Source organism: Arachis hypogaea, chromosome 13, assembly GCF_003086295.3.
Source record: "Arachis hypogaea cultivar Tifrunner chromosome 13, arahy.Tifrunner.gnm2.J5K5, whole genome shotgun sequence".
Lineage (NCBI taxonomy): Eukaryota > Viridiplantae > Streptophyta > Magnoliopsida > Fabales > Fabaceae > Arachis > Arachis hypogaea.
The window spans coordinates 112,512,976-112,534,481 of NC_092048.1; the positions used below are offsets into that span (position 1 = coordinate 112,512,976).

Below are 21,506 nucleotides of genomic sequence, written 5' to 3' on the forward strand. Positions count from 1 at the left end.
TTTCAAGCTCTTGTGATCGGAGAAGACTTGGAACTTAATCCCATAGAGATAATGCATCCACACCTTCAAGGCAAACACAACCGCAGCGAGTTCCAAATCGTGCGTAGGGTAACTAACTTCGTGAGGTCTCAACTGTCGTGAGGCATACGCCACCACATTATGATGCTGCATCAGCACGCACCCTAGACCCTTTAATGAGGCATCACAGTACACCTCAAAAGGCTCGTTCGGCTTAGGTAACACTAACACAGGTGCAGTGGTCAACTTTTTCTTCAATGTCTAAAAGCTCTCCTTGCACTCAGGAGTCCAAACAAACGGAGTGTCTTTGCGGGTTAACTTTGTCAACGGCAAGGCTACTTGCGAAAAGCCTTTGATGAACCTTCGGTAATAGCCAGCTAAACCCAGAAAACTCCTTATCTCAGTTACTGTAGTTGGTTGCCTCCAATCTATCACAGCTTCCACCTTAGTTGGATCTACGGCTATTCCCTTCTTACTCACCACGTGACCCAAAAACTTCACCTCACTCTTCCAGAACTCACACTTAGACAGTTTCGCATAGAGTTTCTTCTCCTTTAAAATCTGCAACGCGGTCCGCAAGTGTTCCGCATGCTCTTCTTCAGTCTTGGAGTAAATCAGTATGTCGTCAATGAAGACAACAACGAATTTATCCAGAAACGGACGGAACACTCTATTCATGTAATCCATAAACACTGCAGGAGCGTTCGTCAACCCAAAAGACATTACAGTGTACTCGTAATGACCATAACGAGTCCTGAAAGCGGTTTTAGGGATATCCTCACCCCTCACCCTTATCTGGTGATAACCGGATCGCAAATCGATCTTGGAGAAAACCCCAGCTCCTTGTAACTGATCCATGAGATCATCAATCCTCGGCAATGGGTACTTATTCTTTATGGTGACCTTGTTCAGCTGCCTGTAATCCACACAGATTCGCATACTTCCATCTTTCTTCTTTACCAGTAACACTGGAGCACCCCACGGGGAAACACTTGGTCGGATAAAGTTCTTACCCAATAATTCCTCTAACTGAGACTTTAGCTTGGCCATCTCTAACGGTGACATTCTATAAGGAGCACTTGAGATTGGTCCCGCCTCAGGCACCAATTCAATAGCAAACTCGACCTCTCAGTTAGGTGGAAATTCCTCAATATCATCGGGAAACACTTCCAGAAACTCACACACTACCGGAATCTGATCCAACCTTTGGTCATCACTCGAAACACCCGCGGTTAACAACAGGATACCCTGACATTCGATTCCAGAACAGTTCACCATCATCGAATTCAAGTAATAATTATTTACCACAACCGGCCCTTCTGTATCTTCTGGCATAAAGTACACCGACTTTGTAGAACAATCAAGCAGGACATGGTTCTCAGTTAATCAGTCCACTCCCAAGATAAGATCAAGACCGATCATCGGTAAGCAGATTAAATTATGGACAAAGTCACGCTGCTTGAACCTAAACGAAACTTTCGGGCATCCTAGCTTAGTTACCATGGCTTCATGGGTAGCATTATATACTTTTAGGTCATAACCTAAGGTTACGATCTTCAATCCTGACTCATGGGCTTTTTCAAATGCAATGAATGAATGCGATGCTCCCGAATCAAATAAAGCATTTAAAGTTTGACCAGCCATTTCACAGTTACCTCGAATGAGTGTCTCGGATCCCTCTGCACCCTTAGCTAAGGTGGCAAACACCCGACCACTCTGTTGTGCTTTCCCAGCACCTTGCTTCTGCTGCTCCGGACAACTTGCGGCTCTATGCCCTGCCTTTCCATAATTGTAGCACAAACCCCATCCGGCCTTGCATGGTACTCCCGGATGGTGACTTCCACACCTAGTACAAGCTTGATCATTCTGAGGCTGCTTTCCAAACCTTTTCCCTTGGGAGTAGTTGTTGTTGGGCCTCCTAAAGGAACCTCCCCTCTTGAAAGGCGGGCCTCTAGGTGCAAAACTCTTCCCTCGGTTCTGTGGAAATGATCCTTTGTGACTTCTTTTCTCAGCGGCTACCCTCTTCACACACTCTTCAGCAACCCTACACTTGTTCACCAACTCGGAGAGAGTCCTAATCTCCATTGGTCCCACTGAACTGAAAATATTGCTCCAAAGTCCTCCTTCGTACTTAACACACTTCCATTCCTCATATTCCACCTGAGTCCCTTGACACATACGAGAGAATCTAAACAGCTCCTCAAACTTGTCAGTATACTCAGATACGGACATAGTACCCTGCTTCAGCTGCAACAATTTGAGCTCCTTGGCCGTCCTAGCAGAAGTCGGAAAGTACTTCTTATAGAACTCCTCTTGGAAGACATCCCAGGTGATATAATCATCACCCTGCTGCAGGAGGCGTCGGATTCCTTGCAACCAATGCGACGCTTCCCCAGTGTAAAAATAGGTAGCGAACTCCACACGCTGCCTGATGAGCGGATAATTTATACGCTTTTTGGCATTTTTTTAGTATGTTTTTAGTAGGATATAGTTACTTTTAGGGATGTTTTTATTAGTTTTTATGTTAAATTCACATTTTTGGACTTTACTATGAGTTTGTGTCTTTTTCTATGATTTCATGTATTTTCTGGCTGAAATTGAAGGACTTGAGCAAAAATCAGATTCAGAGATTGAAGAAGGACTGCTGATGCTGTTGGATTCTGACCTCCCTGCACTCAAAGTGGATTTTCTGGAGCTACAGAAATCCAAATGGCGCGCTCTCAACGGCGTTGGAAAGTAGACATCCAGGGCTTTCCAGTAATATATAATAGTCCATACGTTGCTCGAGTTTAGATGACGCAAAAGGGCATTGAACGCCAGTTCTATGCTGCAGTCTGGAGTTAAACGCCAGAAACACGTCACGAACCAAAGTTGAATGCCAGAAACATGTTACGACTTGGTGTTCAACTTCAAAAGAAGCCTCTGCCCGTGTAAACTTCAAGCTCAGCCCAAGCACACACCAAGTGGGCCCCGGAAGTGGATTTATGCATCAATTACTTACTTCTGTAAACCCTAGTAGCTAGTCTTGTATAAATAGGACTTTTTACTATTGTATTTACATCTTTGGATCATCTTGGGACGTCTAGTTCTTAGATCATGGGGGCTGGCCATTCGGCCATGCCTGAACCTTTCACTTATGTATTTTTCAACGGTAGAGTTTTTGCACTCCATATATTAAGGTGTGGAGCTCTGCTGTTCCTCATGATTTAATGCAAAGTACTACTGTTTTATATTCAATTCAACTTATTCCGCTTCTAAGATATCCATTCGCACCCAAGAACATGATGAATGTGATGATTATGTGACGCTCATCATCATTCTCACTTATGAACGCGTGCCTGACAAACACTTCCGTTCTACATGCAAACAAGCTAGAATGAGTATCTCTTAGATATCTAATACAGAGGACCGAGTCCGAGATATTAGAATCTTCGTGGTATAAGTTAGAACTCATGGATGGCCATTCCTGAGATCCAAAAAGTCTAAACCTTGTCTGTGGTATTCCGAGTAGGATCTGAGAAGGGATGGCTGTGACGAACTTCAAACACGCGAGTACTGGGCGTAGTGACAGACACAAAAGGAGGGTGAATCCTATTCCAGTATGATCGAGAACCTCCAGATGATTAGTCGTGCCGTGACAGAGCATTTAGACCTTTTTCACAGAGAGGATGGGATGTAGCCATTGACAACGGTGATGCCTTACAGAAAGCTTGCCATGGAAAGGAGTAGGACTGGTTGGATGAAGACAGCAGGAAAGCAGAGGATCAGAGGAACGAAAGCATCTCTATACGCTTATCTGAAATTCTCACCAATGATTTACATAAGTATTTCTATCTTTATTTTCTGTTTATTTATTATTATTATTTGAAAACTCCATAACCATTTGATATCCGCCTGACTGAGATTTACAAGATGACCATAGCTTGCTTCATACCAACAATCTCCGTGGGATCGACCCTTACTCACGTAAGGTTTTATTACTTGGACGACCCAGTGCACTTGCTGGTTAGTTGTATCGAAGTTGTGACAAATTATGAATTAAGATTAGAGCACCAAGTTTTTGGCACCGTTGCCGGGGATTGTTCAAGTTTGGACAACTGACGGTTCATCGTGTTGCTCAGATTAGGTAATTTTCTTCTTATTTTATTTTCAAAAAGTTGTCAAAAATTTTTCAAAAATATTTTCTTCTTTTTCGTTTTTCCCAATTAATATTCGAAAAAAAAATATTTTCAAAAAAATAAAATATATTTTTCTTCAGAATTTTTAAGAATGAATTCTAGTGTTTCATGATGATTTGTTGAATCCTGGCTGGCTGTAAAGCCATGTCTAAATTCCTTTGGACTGAGGATTCAACTAATTACTTCAATGCATGTAATAGCATACTAAAGCTTGGCTGGCTATTAAGTCATGTCTAACCCTCAGATTGGAGCTTTAGACTAAGAGTGCAAGATTCCTGGAATTCATATTAAAATTTTTGGAATCTTTATTTTTCTTTTTCACATTAATTTTCGAAAAAATAAAAAAAAATTTATAAAATCATAAAATCAAAAAAATATTTTGTGTTTCTTGTTTGAGTCTTGAGTCAATTTTTAAGTTTGGTGTCAATTGCATTTTTTTCTAAAAATTCTTTATGCATATTCTTTCGAAAATTCATGCATTCATAGTGTTCTTCATGATCTTCAAGTTGTTCTTGGCCAGTTTTCTTGTTTGATCTTTATATTTTCGTGTTTTGTGTCTTTTCTTGTTTTTCATATGCATTCTTGCATTCATAGTGTCTATGCATGAAAAATTTCTAAGTTTGGTGTCTTGCAGGTTTTCTTTCATTAAAAATTTTCAAAAATAAGTCTTGATGTTCATCTTGATCTTCAAAGTGTTCTTGGTGTTCATCTTGACATTCATAGTGTTCTTGCATGCATTCATTGTTTTGATCTAAAAATTCTTATGTTATGAGTCTTTTTCATGTTTTTCTCTTTCATCATTAAAAATTCAAAAATAAAAAAAAAAATGTTTCCCTTTTTCACTCATAAATTTCGAAAATTTGGATTGACTTTTTCAAAAATTTTTAAAATCTAGTTGTTTCTTATGAGTCAAATCAAATTTTCAATTTGAAAATCTTATCTTTTTCAAAATCATTTTCAAAAATCAAATCTTTTTCATTTTTCTTATTTTTCGAAAATTTTAAAAATATTTTTCAAAAAATATTTTTCTTAATTTTATCTCATAATTTTCGAAAATATCATCAAAAATTAATGTTTTGATTCAAAAATTTCAAGTTTGTTACTTGCTTGTTAAGAAAGATTCAAACTTTAAGTTCTAGAATCATATCTTGTGATTTCTTGTGAATCAAGTCATTAATTGTGATTTTAAAAAATCAAATCTTTTTCAAAACTAATTTCAATCATATCTTTTCAAAAATATCTTTTTATCTTATCTTTTTCAAATATCTTTTCTAACTTCTTATCTTCTTATCTTTTAAAATTTGATTTTCAAAATTTGTTTCAACTAACTAATTAACTTTCTGTTTGTTTCTTATCTCTTTCAAAACTACCTAACTAACTATCCCTCTCTAATTTTCGAAAATACCTCCCTCTTTTTCAAAAATTCTTTTTAATCAATTGATTGTTTTAAATTTTAAATTTATTTCCCCTTTAATTTTCGAAAATCATCAACTCCTTTTCAAAAATTATTTTCGAAAACTTCTCTCTCTCATCTCCTTCTATTTATTTAATTACTTACTAACACTTCTCCTCACCTCATATCTCTGCTCCTATCCTCACCCTTGTGTTTGGATTCTCCTCCCTTCTCTTTCCTTACATTACAATCTTCTTTTCTTCTACTCACACAAGGGAACCTCTATACCGTGGTAAAAAGGATTCTTATTATTATTTTCTATTTCTTTCTTTTTCATATGAGCAGGAGCAAGGACAAGAACATTCTTGTTGAAGCAGACCCTGAACCTGAAAGGACTCTGAAGAGAAAACTAAGAAAAGCTAAAATACAACAATCCAGAGACAACCTTACAGGAATTTTCGAACAGGAAGAGGAGATGGAGGCTGAAAATAATAATAATGCAAGGAGGATGCTTGGTGACTTTACTGCACCTAATTCCAATTTACATGGAAGAAGCATCTCCATTCCTGCCATTGGAGCAAACAATTTTGAGCTGAAACCTAAATTAGTTTTTCTGATGCAGCAAAACTACAAGTTTCATGGACTTCCATCTGAAGATCCTTTTTAGTTCTTAACTGAATTCTTGTAGATCTGTGATACTGTTAAGACTAATGGAGTAGATCCTGAAGTCTATAGGCTCATGCTTTTCCCGTTTGCTGTAAGAGACAGAGCTAGAGTGTGGTTTGACTCTCAACCCAAAAATAGCCTGAACTCTTGGGATAAGCTGGTCACGGCTTTCTTAGCCAAGTTCTTTCCTCCTCAAAAGCTGAGTAAGCTTAGAGTGGATGTTCAAACCTTCAGACAGAAAGAAGGTGAATCCCTCTATGAAGCTTGGGAGAGATACAAGAAACTGACCAAAAAGTGTCCTTCTGACATGCTTTCAGAATGGACCATCCTGGATATATTCTATGATGGTCTGTCTGAATTAGCTAAGATGTAATTGGATACTTCTGCAGGTGGATCCATTCATCTAAAGAAAACGCCTACAGAAGCTCAAGAACTTATTGACATGGTTGCTAACAACCAGTTTATGTACACTTCTGAGAGGAATCCTGTGAGTAATGGGACGCCTCAGAATAAGGGAGTTCTTGAAATTGATACTCTGAATGCCATATTGGCTCAGAATAAAATGTTGACTCAGCAAGTCAATATGATTTCTCAGAGTCTGAATGGAATGCAAGCTGCATCCAACAGTACTCAAGAGGCATCTTCTGAAGAAGAAGCTTATGATCCTGAGAACCCTGCAATAGCAGAGGTGAATTACATGGGTGAACCCTATGGAAACATTTATAATCCCTCATGGAGAAATCACCCAAATCTCTCATGGAAGGATTAACAAAAGCCTCAACAAGGCTTTAATAATGGTGGAAGAAACAGGTTTAGCAATAGCAAGCCTTTTCCATCATCCACTCAGCAACAGACAGAGAACTCTGAACAAAATACCTCTAATTTAGCAAACTTAGTCTCTGATCTATCTAAGGCCACTCTGAGTTTTATGAATGAAACAAGGTCCTCCATTAGAAATTTGGAGGCACAAGTGGGCCAGCTGAGTAAAAGGATCACTGAAATCCCTTCTAGTACTCTCCCAAGCAATACAGAAGAAAATCCAAAAGGAGAGTGCAAGGCCATTGAATTGACCATCATGACCGAACCCACAAGAGGGGAGAAGGACGTGAATCCCAGTGAGGAAGACCTCCTGGGACGTCCAGTGATCAATAAGGAGTTTCCCTTTGAGAAACCAAAGGACTCTGAGGCTCATCTAGAGACCATAGAGATTCCATTAAACCTCCTTACGCCTTTCATGAGCTCTGATGAGTATTCCTCTTCAGAAGAGAATGAGGATGTTACTAAAGAGCAAGTTGCCAAGTTCCTTGGTGCAATCATGAAGCTGAATGCCAATTTAATTGGTAATGAGACTTAGGGAGATGAACCTCCCCTGTTCACCCATGAACTAAATGCATTGGATCAACTGAGATTGCCTCAGAAGAAATAGGATCCTGGAAAGTTCCTAATACCTTGTACCATAGGCACCATGACCTTTGAGAAGGCTCTATGTGACCTTAGGTCAGGAATAAACCTCATGTCACTCTCTGTAATGGAGAAACTGAGAATCTTTGAGGTGCAAACTACTAGAATCTCATTAGAGATGGCAGACAATTCAAGAAAAGAGGCTTATGGACAGGTAGAGGACGTGTTAGTAAAGGTTGAAGGCCTTTACATCCCTGCTGATTTTGATAATCCTAGATACTGGGAAGGATGAGGATGAATCCATCATCCTTGGAAGACCCTTCCTAGCCACAGCAAGAGCTGTGATTGATGTTGACAGAGGTGAACTAGTCCTTCAATTGAACGAGGACTCCCTTGTGTTTAAAACTCAAGGACATCCTTCTGTAAACATGGAAAAGAGGCACAGTAAGCTTCTCTCAAAACAGAGTCATACAGAGCCCCCACAATCAAACTCTAAGTTTGGTGTTGGGAGGCCACAACCAAACTCTAAGTTTGGTGTCGAACTCCCATATCCAAACTCTAAGTTTGTTGTTGGGAAGTCTCAACAATGCTCTGAACATCTGTGAGGCTCCATGAGAGCCCACTGTCAAGCTATTGACATTAAAGAAGCGCTTGTTGGGAGGCAACCCAATTTTTATTTATCTAATTTTATTTTTGTTTTATTGTTCTTTCATGTTTTATTAGGTTCATGATCATGTGGAGTCGCAAAATAAATCAAAAAATTAAAAATAGAATAAAAAATAGCAGAAGAAAAATCACACCCTGAAGGAAGGACTTACTGGCGTTTAAACGCCAGTAAGGAGCATCTGGATGGCGTTCAATGCCAGAACAGAGCATGGATCTGGCGTTGAACGCCCAAAACAAGCAGCATCCTGGCGTTCAGATGTCAAGAATGCACACTGAGGAAAACTAGCGCTGAACGCCAGAAACAAGCATAGAATTGGCGTTCAACGCCAGAAACATGCTGCATCTGGGCGCTGAACGCCCAGAACAAGCACCAATTCGGTGTTTAAACGCCAGAATTGCATTCAAAGGCATTTTACATGCCTAATTGGTGCAGGGATGCAATTTCTTGACACATCAGGATCTGTGGATCCCATAGGATCATCTCAGCATCTGTGGACCCCACAGGATCCCCACCTACCTCCACTCATACTCTTCCCTCTTCTCATTCATCCTCTCTTCCCAATAAACACCTTTCCCCAAAACCCTTCACCAATCACCTCAATCTCTCTTCCCTATTACCTATTCACCACTCACATCCATCCACTCTTCCCCATAAACCTACCTCATAAACCCCACCTACCTTCAAAATTCAAAATCACTTTCCCACCCAAACCCACCCTAAATGGCCGATCCTAACCCCTCTCCCTCCACTATATAAACCCTCCATTCTTCTTCATTTTCACACAACACAACCCTCTCTTCCTCTTCTTGGCCGAAACACAAACCTCTCTCCCTCTCCTCCATTTCTTCTTCTCCTTCATCTCTTCTTTCTTCTCTTGCTCGAGGGCGAGCAAAATTCTAAGTTTGGTGTGGTAAAAGCATAAGCTTTTTGTTTTTCCATTACCATTAATGGCACCTAAGACCGGAGAATCCTCTAGAAAAGGGAAAGGGAAGACAAAAGCTTCCACCTCCGAGTCATGGGAGATGGAAAGATTCATCTCCAAAGCCCATCAAGACCACTTCTATGATGTTGTGGCCAAGAAGAAGGTGATCCCCGAGGTCCCTTTCAAACTCAAGAAAAATGAGTATCCGGAGATCTGACATGAGATCCATAGAAGAGGTTGGAAAGTTCTAACAAACCCCATCTAACAAGTCGGAATTCTAATGGTTCAAGAGTTCTATGCTAATGCATGGATCACTAAGAACCATGATCAAAGTAAGAACCCGAACCCAAAGAATTATCTCACCATGGTTCGGGGGAAATACTTAGATTTTAGTCCGGAAAATGTGAGGTTGGCGTTCAACTTGCCAATGATGGAAGAGAACGCACGCCCCTACACAAGGAGAGTCAACTTTGATCAAAGGTTGGACCAAGTCCTCATGGACATATGTGTGGAAGGATCTCAATGGAAGATTGACTCAAAAGGCAAACCGGTTCAATTGAGAAGACTGGACCTTAAGCCTGTAGCTAGAGGATGGTTGGAGTTCATTCAACGCTCAATCATTCCCACTAGCAACCGGTCTGAAGTTACTGTAGACCGGGCCATCATGATCCATAGCATCATGATTGGAGAAGAGGTGGAGGTTCATGAGATTATACCTCAAGAACTCTACAAGGTGGCTGACAAGTCCTCCACTATGGCAAGAACTTTTGGGAGCAAATCAATACCTCCCTAGGAGAACTGAGTTCCAACATGGGACAACTAAGGGTGGAACATCAAGAGCACTCAATCATCCTCCATGAAATTAGAGAAGATCAAAGAGCTATGAGGGAGGAGCAACAAAGACAAGGAAGAGACATAGAAGAGCTCAAGGACATCATTGGTTCCTCAAGAAGAAAACGCCACCATCACTAAGGTGGACTCATTCCTTGTTCTCAAATCTTCTGTTTTTTGTTTTCTCTATGTTAAGTGCTTATCTATGTTAGGTATTATTACATGATCATTAGTATTTAGTAACTTTGTCTTAAAGTTATGAATGTCCTATGAATCCATCACCTCTCTTAAATGAAAAATGTTTTTAATTCAAAAGAACAAGAAGTACATGAGTTTCGAATTTATCCTTGAACTTAGTTTAATTATATTGATGTGGTGACAATACTTTTTGTTTTCTGAATGAATGCTTGAACAGTGCATATGTCTTTTGAAGTTGTTGTTTAAGAATGTTAAATATGTTGGCTCTTGAAAGAATGATGATAAGGAGACATGTTATTTGATAATCTGAAAAATCATAAAATTGATTCTTGAAGCAAGAAAAAGCAGTGAATACAGAAAGCTTGCGAAAAAAAAAAGAGAAAAATGGCGAAAAAAAATAATAGAAAGAAAAAAAAAGCAAGCAGAAAAAGCCAGAAGCTCTTAAAACTAAAAGGCAAGAGCAAAAATCCAATAACCCTTAAAACCAAAAGGCAAGGGTAAATAAAAAGGATCCCAAGGCTTTGAGCATCAGTGGATAGGAGGGCCTAAAGGGATAAAATCCTGGCCTAAGCGGCTAAACCAAGCTGTCCCTAACCATGTGCTTATGGCGTGAAGGTGTCAAGTGAAAACTTGAGACTGAGCGGTTAAAGTCAAGGTCCAAAGCAAAAAAAGAGTGTGCTTAAGAAGCCTGGACACCTCTAATTGGAGACTTTAGCAAAACTGAGTCACAATTTGAAAAGGTTCACCCAGTTATGTGTCTGTGGCATTTATGTATCCGGTGGTAATATTGGAAAACAGAGTGCTTAGGGCCACGGCCAAGACTCAAAAAGTAGTTGTGTTCATGAATCAACATACTGAACTAGGAGAGTCAATAACACTATCTGAACTCTGAGTTCCTATAGATGCCAATCATTCTGAACCTCAATGGATAAAGTGAGATGCCAAAACTATTCAAGAGGCAAAAAGCTGCAAGTCCCGCTCATCTGATTGGAGCTATGTTTCATTGATAGTTTGGAATTTATAGTATATTCTCTTCTTTTTATCCTATTTGATTTTCAATTGCTTGGAGACAAGCAACAATTTAAGTTTGGTGTTGTGATGAGCGGATAATTTATACGCTTTTTGGCATTGTTTTTAGTATGTTTTTAGTAGGATCTTGTTACTTTTAGGGATATTTTTATTAGTTTTTATGTTAAATTCACATTTCTGGACTTTACTATGAGTTTGTGTGTTTTTTTGTGATTTCAGGTATTTTCTGGTTGAAATTGAAGGACTTGAGCAAAAATCAGATTCAGAGGTTGAAGAAGGACTGCTGATGCTGTTGGATTCTGACCTCCCTGCACTCAAAGTGGATTTTCTGGAGCTACAGAACTTCAAATGGTGCGCTCTCAACGGAGTTGGAAAGTAGACATCCAAGGCTTTCCAGCAATATATAATAGTCCATACTTTGCCCGAGTTTAGACGACGCAAAAGGGCATTGAACGCCAGTTCTACGCTGCAGTCTGGAGTTAAACGCCAGAAACATGTCACGAACCAGAGTTGAACGCCAGAAACACAATAAAACTTGGCGTTCAACTCCAAAAGAAGCCTCTGCACGTGTAAACTTCAAGCTCAGCCTAAGCACACACCAAGTGGGCCCTGGAAGTGGATTTATGCATCAATTACTTACTTCTGTAAACCCTAGTTGCTAGTCTAGTATAAATAGGACTTTTTACTATTGTATTTACATCTTCGGATCATCTTGGGACGTCTAGTTCTTAGATCATGGGGGCTGGCCATTCGGCCATGCCTGAACCTTTCACTTATGTATTTTTCAATGGTAGAGTTTCTGCACTCCATAGATTAAGGTGTGGAGCTCTGCTGTTCCTCATGATTTAATGCAAAGTACTACTGTTTTATATTCAATTCAACTTATTCTGCTTCTAAGATATCCATTCGCACCCAAGAACATGATGAATGTGATGATTATGTGATGCTCATCATCATTCTCACTTATGAATGCGTGCCTGACAAACACTTCCGTTCTACATGGAAACAAGCTAGAATGAGTATCTCTTAGATATCTAATACAGATGACCGAGTCCGAGATATTAGAATCTTCATGGTATAAGTTAGAACCCATGGATGGCCATTCCTGAGATCCGGAAAGTCTAAACCTTGTCTGTGGTATTCCGAGTAGGATCTGGAAAGGGATGGCCGTGACGAACTTCAAACTCGCGAGTACTGGGCGTAGTGACAGACGCAAAAAGAGGGTGAATCCTATTCCAGTATGATCGAGAACCTCCAGATGATTAGCCGTGCCATGACAGAGCATTTGGACCTTTTTTACAGAGAGGATGGGATTTAGCCATTAACAACGGTGATGCCTTACAGAAAGCTTGCCATGGAAAGGAGTAGGACTAGTTGGATGAAGACAGCAGGAAAGCAGAGGATCAGAGGAACGAAAGCATCTCTATACGCTTATCTGAAATTCTCACCAATGATTTACATAAGTATTTCTATCTTTATTTTCTGTTTATTTATTATTATTATTATTCAAAAACTCCATAACCATTTGATATCCGCCTAACTGAGATTTACAAGATGACCATAGCTTGCTTCATACGATCCCATTACTCACGTAAGGTTTTATTACTTGGACGATCCAGTGCACTTGCTGGTTAGTTGTATCGAAGTTGTGACAAATTATGAATTAAGATTAGAGCACCAAGTTTTTGGAGCCATTACCAGGGATCACAATTTCGTGCACCACTGCCCTTCAGGTACCACCTGCGCTTGCAGTGCTCGTTCCATGGCCTGAAACCATGTTTCGGCCTCAGTCGGGCTAGTGGTTCCCTTGAACTTAGGTGGATTAACCTTCAAAAAGTTTGCCAGTGTCATCGGGCCCTGAACTCCACCTCCGTCATTACCATGGTTGTTTATCTGTTGACCAAGAGCCTCAGCCGTGGCTTGCATAGCAGCAGCCATGTTCTCCAACGCAGTCATAAAGTTCACCGGGTCATTATGGTTAATCTCCGGCGCACGAGCATTCGTATGACCTCTCCTACGACCTCTATCGCGTCCACGAGACGCCATCTAGTTCCTATACACACCAAACAATCGATATTAAGTTGATCAATCTCAATATCGGAAGTCTAGTGCTTCAAAGTCCCAAATGCATGCTCATGAACGTTTATGCCAATTATATCAAGCAGATATACTAATAGCACATAACACACATACAGAGAATGCACAGAAGCATAGTCAGTCCGTCCCTCAGGCTCTACAAGAACGAACTGCTCTGATACCATACTGTAACACCCTACCATACAGAGTCTTATGCTTAAGTCATAATTCAGAGATGGCAAGGTATTACGACCTCAAAAAAAATTAGTACATATAGTAGTGTGAATAAGAATTATAACTAGGAGCCTTTGTGGAAAAAGGGGTAAACAAAAATCGCAACTCGAAAGCGCAACACTCCGATTGATAACGTAACGAGCAAAGGATAAGCTAACGCGAGATTATATATATACAAAAGAGTGTCAAAAACGGGAATATCAAAACTCAAATCCGGATGCGAAGATAACCGGTCCGAGCATAGCAATATATACATATAATAAAATAAGAAAACCCCAAAGGAAACCTAAAGGGACACAAATACAGAAACCTATTCTCCAAAAATCTCCTATAAGAGGAGTCATCACAGTTGGTATTATGTAATGGAGATAAAAGTATCTAAGCAAAACATATAAACCAAAACAGAGTCCCGAGAACAAGAATCTTCGCTAATCCAGAAGCCTCCAGCATGCTTCAGCGAGAAACCTCACGCCCTGCATCTGAAAACCACAAAATCCGCATGGGTGAGAACCAGAGGTCCCCAGCATTGTAACGGCTTCCACATATATAATACATAATAATAGAGGAAAGCCGAAGGCAATCCTAGAACTTCCTCCAGATAAAATCAGAGCTTATAAACAAGCTAAACCATAAAGGGCATCTGACTAAAGATCCTTCAGTCTAACTAATACTTCCCTTTCCAATTCCTTCAGACCTTCCAACCACCAGTAGGAGTATAATATAGCAAACACAGTTATATCAGACAAGAGATTTACAAATAGGAACAGATAAGGCATTTAGACAATTAGCAAGTAATATGCAATCAAATAGGCAATCTCAAACAATTCATATAGTATGCATATGATGAATGCCTATCTCTAGTGGCTGATGATATCATCTGTCGGTTATAGTGCCAGCCCGACAAGTCCTAGTAGCTAACCATTGGACTGTCCCTCTGTCGTGCATCCCCAACTCAAGTTATACTCATCATAAACTTGATCATAATCATGATCCATATCCATCACCCTCACTGGTGAATATTTACGGGGGCGAGCTCATCCGGGACTTTCACAGTGCCCGGCCACACTTACGACATAGGGTCAAAAGAGCTTCAAGTCTCAACCTGGAGCACGTGGTGGCTAGCCACTGCTTTCTCCCAGGGAAACTCTCATCTCCAATAGTGGAAGTACAACATTCACAAATCATTCAACAGCATATATTCATTTATACTTAGCCATAATCATGGCTCTGCCGTAACACGGCAATAATCTAGCCATCCGGCTCACGGTTAAATCCATAACCAGCCAATTCATTAACAATTACGGCCCTTCAGCCCATGGCATAACAAGCACTTCCACCGCCATCCTCCGCATCTCACATAATCATATTTGATCCTCATTGATCATTCATTTTTTCCTTGCTTCACTCGTAAGTTACCACATTTACTAGCTCCTTGTCTCATTGCTAGGCATATCATAATGATTTAAGACATAAGTTGTGAGATCGGAGGCTTAGAAGTATAAAATTTGGCTTTTAAAACTCAAAAACCAACTTTGGGATGGAAACGGGCCACGCATACGCGCACTCCACGCGCACGCGTGGATGGCCACAAATCTTATCGGCGCGCAAGCGCCATACACGCGGACGCGTGGATTGAAAAATAGCCAACGACGCGTACGCATCACCAACGCGTACGCGCGGGCACATTTGTGCCCCAGGCACAAAACTGGCATAACTCTGGTACAACTCTTTGGAAAAAGGCTGGGCATTTGGTGCAGCGCATCGACGCGCCCGCGCACACCACGCGCACGCGTGGATTGTGCCTTCTTGAAGAACGATACGCATGCACCAAGTGCGCCTACGCGTGGGGGTTATTCTGCTAAAAATTTTCTAAGTTAAAAGCTGCAGAATTCACAGATTCAACCCCCAATCTTCCGAAGGACATAACTTTCTCGTTTTAAATCTTTTTTCGCCCATTCTTTGAATGGCATGGACATCCCGGATCCAATTTCATTTCTAAACAAGTTTGGTACAAAACGGGGATCCGTAGTTCAAGTTATGTCCCGTCAAAGCATGCCCAAAAACCATGTTTTCATACAAAACCACAAAGTGCCATTTTCAAAACAAGTCACTTTCAACTATTTTCAAAATCAACCAAAACATGCCAATTTCAATCCTTTTTAAAATCAATCAAAATGTACCAAAATCAACATCAAGCCATCCTCAACTCACACATTGACACTTTACCAAAATTCGCAAAACCACCATCCAACCATTTTAACACTTCTCAATCAATGGCTAAAGGACAAACACAATATCATGTCATACATCCTTCCTCATCCCAATTTCCAATAATACCATTTCCAATCAACCATCATTATACATAATCATCATCATACTCACCATCAACATGGTACCACCCACCAATTCAACCTGAATCATTCATCAAGCATATATCACAACATACATTTCTCATATATCACACAATCAAGGCATCAATATTCATAATCACATATATGATCACATCATATATCTCAACCATTCAACAACATCATCAATTCAATGCCTATCTTAGGGCCTCTAGCCTAAGTATTTCCTACCACATTACATATTAGATACGAGAAACCGAGACCATACCTTAGCCGATTTTCCAAGCTCAACCAGAGCACTTCCAAATCACTTTTCCTCAAGCTCTCAAGGTCTCAATACTTCCAAGAACAGATTTTATCACACAAAACTCTCTCTCCAGCTTTCCAAAATCACCAATCAAGCTCCAATATTTACATACACACAACCTAAGCCACAATCATCATACCCATACACAACATCTCAATACCCAAACATCATAGAACAACAATTTACACTAGGGTTGAGAATCTTACCACACCCAAGGTCCAAGGAGACAAGATTAACCTCCTCCTTCAAGAGAGTTGGGCCCTATAACATCAAAGAACCCAAAATCTCAATATTTCACCCAAGAAACTCGAAAACAAGGGCTGGAATTTCGAACAGTAGAACGTGTCTTACCTCAAGATTGATTATATGGGTTTTGTAGAGCTCCCCGTGGTGAACACGTGGCCGTAAACGGTGCGGCAATCGGAGCTCTCAAAAGTTATGGTGGTTTGAAGATCAAGTGAGAGATAGAAGTTTGAGATAGTGTTCTTCCCCTCCCTTACTCTATTTCAGCGTGTGTGTCTAACAAATGAGGAGAGGGAGTGCTGAAAACTAGGGTTTTGGTTTAGTTTAGTTGGGCCAAGGGCACACTTTGGGTCCGGTTGGCCTGGTTTGGCCCGTTCGGTCCAATCTTGGTCCGATTTCTATAAAATTGGTACCGAAATTCTCGTCTCAATCTCCTCTATCATATTAAGCCATAAAAATCACATTTTTGGCTTTCTAGAATAAATTATCATTTATGGTTTAATTAGTCGTTAATTAACCGGGTCTTACAAGAATTATTGAAAACTCTCATGGACATTCACTAAAGAACCAGAAGATTCTTAAAACTAGTGAATTTTGTTGTGTTGCATGTTCTCAAGGGAAGTTAATTTTAAGGCCATCACCAGTAAAGATTGGATTTGAGTCCCCTGAATTCCTAGAAAGGATTCAAGGTGATATATGTGGACCTATTCATCCACCATGTGAATCTTTTAGATATTTTATGGTCCTGATAGACGCATCTTCGAGATGGTCACATGTGTGCTTATTATCTTCTCGCAACCTGGCGTTTGCGAGATTACTGGCTCAAATTATTCGATTAAAAGCACAATTTCCAGAAAATCCAATCAAAGCAATTCGTCTTGATAATGCTGGTGAATTTACTTCCCAAGCCTTTGATGCTTATTGTATGGCTAATGGAATAAGTGTTGAACATCCAGTAGCTTATGCCCAGACACAAAATGGGTTTGCAGAACCACTTATTAAACGCCTCCAATTAATTGCTAGACCCTTGCTTATGAGAACAAATCTCCCAACCTCGGTTTGGGGCATGCTATTTTACATACCGCATCACTTATTCGTTTGAGGCCAACGAGTTACCATCAGTTCTCTCCTATGCAATTAGCATTTGGCCAGCAGCCAAATGTTTCCCATTTAAAAATATTTAGGTGTGCGATATATGTTCCCATTGCACCACCTAATCACACCAAAATGGGACCCCAAAGAAAATTGGGGATATATGTTAGATATGATTCTCCCTCTATAGTGAGGTATCTTGAGATACAAACTGGAGATGTATTTAAAGCCCGGTTTGCAGATTGTCATTTTGATGAATAAAAATTTCCAACATTAGGGGGAGAGAATAAGCTTCCTGAAAAGGAACTTAATTGGAATGCATCATCGTTGATGCATTTAGATCCTCGATTAGGGCAATGTGAACTAGAAGTTCAAAAGATTATACATTTGTAAAGAATAGCAAATGAATTGCCTGATGCATTTTTCGATACAAAGAGGATAACCAAGTCGTATATACCAGCGGAAAATGCCCCAATTCGAATTGATGTCCTAGTTGGACAAATTGCCACCAAAGCAAATACACGCCAGAAGCGTGGCAGGCCTGTCGGTTCCAAAGATAAAAATCCTTGAAAGAGAAAAGAGATAAATACTATTCCTGTTGAAAAAGACAAAGTAAAGACACCTGCAGTTGTCCAAAATTCTGATATAGTTTTAACGCCAGAAGACGTTCAGGTACCTGAAAATTATAAAAATGACGAGATCTCGATAAATTATGTCTTTACAAGAGAGAAATGGGACCGAAATAAGACAATTGTCAATGAAATATTTGCATATAATGTGGCATTAAATATCATGCATGAAAGTAAGGATCTTGATCCAAGATCAGTCGAAGAATGTCGACAAAGGAATGATTGGCCAAAATGGGAAGAAGCCATGAAGGCTGAGCTAGACTCACTTGCAAAACGTGAAGTCTTTGGACCTGTAATCCGTACACCTGAAGATGTAAAACCTGTTGGATACAGGTGGGTATTTGTGAGAAAACGAAATGAGAAAAATAAAGTTGTGCGCTACAAAGCCCGTCTTGTGGCACAAGGTTTTTCATAAAGGTCCGGTATAGATTATGAAGAAACGTATTCCCCTGTAGTGGATGCGATAACATTGCGTTATTTGGTCAGTTTATCTGCATATCATAAACTGCATATGCATTTAATGGATGTGGTAACAGCCTATTTATACGGCTCATTAGATCGGGATATCTATATGAAAGTCCTTGAAGGGCTAAAGAAATCTAAACCATCCAATGAATATTCGCAAGGGTTATACTCAGTCAAATTGCAAAGATCTTTATATGGTCTAAAGCAATCTGGACGAATGTGGTATAATCGTCTTACTGAGTATCTGGCCAAAAATGGATTCAAGAATGATGATATCTGTCCATGTGTTTTCATAAAGAAAACTGCATCTGGATTCATTATTAATTGCTGTGTACATTGATGATTTAAATATCATTGGGATTCCTTAAGAGATTCCAACAATTATAAAAACTCTAAAAGAAGAGTTTGAGATGAAAGATCTTGGAAAGACTAAATTTTGTCTCGACCTACAGATCGAGCATATAAAAAATGAGAGTTTTATATACGATCCTACTTAGTAAAATTACTTCTATTATATTACAATAATTATATTGGTGAACATTAATACTAGGAGTTTTATATTTATATTTTATATTTATATTTTATATTTATATCTTTCTTATTTATTTATTTAGTTATTTCACAACAACCAATACTTTTTCTAACTCAAAAAATTAGCCACAAACTTAAGAATAGTCGCCAATAACTGTTTGTACTTCACCCAGTTAACAAATAACAAAACATAAAAGAACAACCACTGGTTCATATTGTCGCCAAAAAACAAGTAACCATGTCATACTTTACACACACATACATGATAATTGATAAAGGATTAACAGAAACAAATTCATAAGAAGGTCCAAACGGCAGAAACATGATACAGAACGAGCATAGAGCATGTCTAATCGCTTTGAAGTTAAGCCCTTGTCTTGAACGGAATGGCTCGGATCACTATCTGGTGATACACGGCAGCAAGAGCAGCTCCTATGAAAGGTCCAACCCAGAAAACCCACTGTAAAACAAAAAGCATAAAAATTTTACTGAAGTGGTTTGGTTAAAGGGAACAGAATTTCAAGGGTTTAGATCTTACATGGTCATCCCACGCTTCGTCCCTGTTGTAGATAATGGCAGCTCCGAGACTCCTTGCTGGGTTAATGCCAGTTCCTGTGATGGGAATGGTAGCCAAGTGGACCAAGAACACAGCAAAGCCAATGGGGAGAGGGGCCAAAACCTACATTTATACCATTTAAAAAAGGTTATATTCCTAAATACAAACAATAGAAAAGTGGTACAAGAGAAGAGAGTAGAAAAGAGTACATACAGGGACATGAGAGTCCCTAGCGTTTCTCTTGGCATCAGTAGCAGAGAAAACGGTGTAGACAAGGACGAAGGTGCCAACAATCTCAGCTCCAAGGCCATCACCCTTGGTGTAACCATGGTTGACCATATTGGCTCCTCCTTTTAAAATCTCATAGCGAGCATTACCCTCAAATCCCTTCACTACACCAGCACCACATATAGCTCCAAGACACTGCATGACTATGTAGAATATTGCCCTTGTGAGGGACAACTTCCTTGCCAAAAAGAGTCCAAAGGTGACTGCTGGGTTTATGTGTCCACCTGAGATTCCAGCAGTGCAGTAGACAAGGGCGAAGATCATGCCACCAAAGGCCCAAGCAATACCCTGGATTCCAACAGAGGAGCACATGGAGGGCTCCCTCTTGACACCCATTACAGTCAAGACCGTGATGTAGAGGAACAAGAAAGTGGCCACAAACTCAGCAATGCCTGCTCTGTAGAACGACCATGACTTGAGCTCACCTGCCTCAAACAATGGTGCTGCTGGTGCCTCCTTGTAGTCTCTCTCTGTTTGTGCTGCTGTCCCTATTGCCTGCCTCTCTCTGAACTTGCTTGCTCCTACCTTCACATCTTCCTCCCTGTTTTCCATCTTTCTTTCTTTCTTTCTTTTCTCACACCTCACAACACAAGTGCTCTCTTTTTTTCTCTGCTTTTCTCCCTCCTCCTCAGTCTCAACAATCTTGATATGTTAGGATAAGAATTAGGTCTCTCACATTATATATGGTTGGAAACAAGAGGATACCAGATAATAAATGAATTTAACTAACATGTGTAAATGTTTTCCAAGGTACATAACTACATACTAAAATTATTAAGGAAAAGTATAGGTAACCAACAAGATTTTTGAACAATGTGTAAACAATGTGAATTAATAGGGTTAAAAGAGTAAATTTAATTAGTAGCATTAAATTAGAGTGTAATGTATTTTCATTTGATTGGTGGTTGTTCATGTTGTTCAAAATTTTCATTGTTCCCCTAGCACTCCCCAATTATTAATTCAAATTTTTCTTATGAAAAATATATAAAACTTCATTTTTTAATTTATTTACTATACATTTAATATATGAAAAAATCAAAATTTTTTATGAATAATAAATTAAAATGTTCTTAAATCTATAATAAATATATTCAAACTCAAGCAAACAAAAAGGTCAATTGTGGTTGTTTTTTCTTTTTAGCATCATAACTGGAATTGTACTTTAAAAAATGAGTTTCTAACTTTATTACTTTACTGTAATGTTATCATTGGGAGATATATATGTTATGTTATATATCTTATATTTTGACATTTTGTATACCATTGAGAAACACATTTTTGTTATTCAATAATAAAAAAAAAATTGTATTAATTAAACAAAATATTTGTTTGGAATTTCACTATAGCAACCTTTTGGATAAGTTAACCAGAAAGATGGGGATTAAACTGTTATATTAGAAAAGAGAATAGCATTTTTCAATTTTTATTTTTTAA

General features: G+C 39.3%; 1 protein-coding gene and 1 non-coding gene across 2 annotated transcripts; both read right to left on the bottom strand.

Moving 5' to 3' along the window:
- Window positions 1–6,460: 6,460 nt before the first annotated feature.
- On the bottom strand, window positions 6,461–6,568 carry LOC112738459 (small nucleolar RNA R71). Its single transcript, XR_003169419.1, has one exon. It is a non-coding gene; the product is annotated as a small nucleolar RNA R71 (small nucleolar RNA).
- Window positions 6,569–19,369: 12,801 nt separating this feature from the next.
- LOC112732729 (aquaporin PIP1-3) lies at window positions 19,370–20,819 on the bottom strand. Its single transcript, XM_025781489.3, has 3 exons — window positions 19,998–20,819; window positions 19,767–19,907; window positions 19,370–19,688 (listed from the first exon to the last, which is right to left on the bottom strand). The coding sequence occupies exons 1-3, from the start codon at window positions 20,622–20,624 to the stop codon at window positions 19,593–19,595; spliced, it is 864 nt and encodes a 287-aa protein (XP_025637274.1). The 5' UTR covers window positions 20,625–20,819; the 3' UTR covers window positions 19,370–19,592.
- Between the last annotated feature and the right edge of the window lie 687 nt (window positions 20,820–21,506).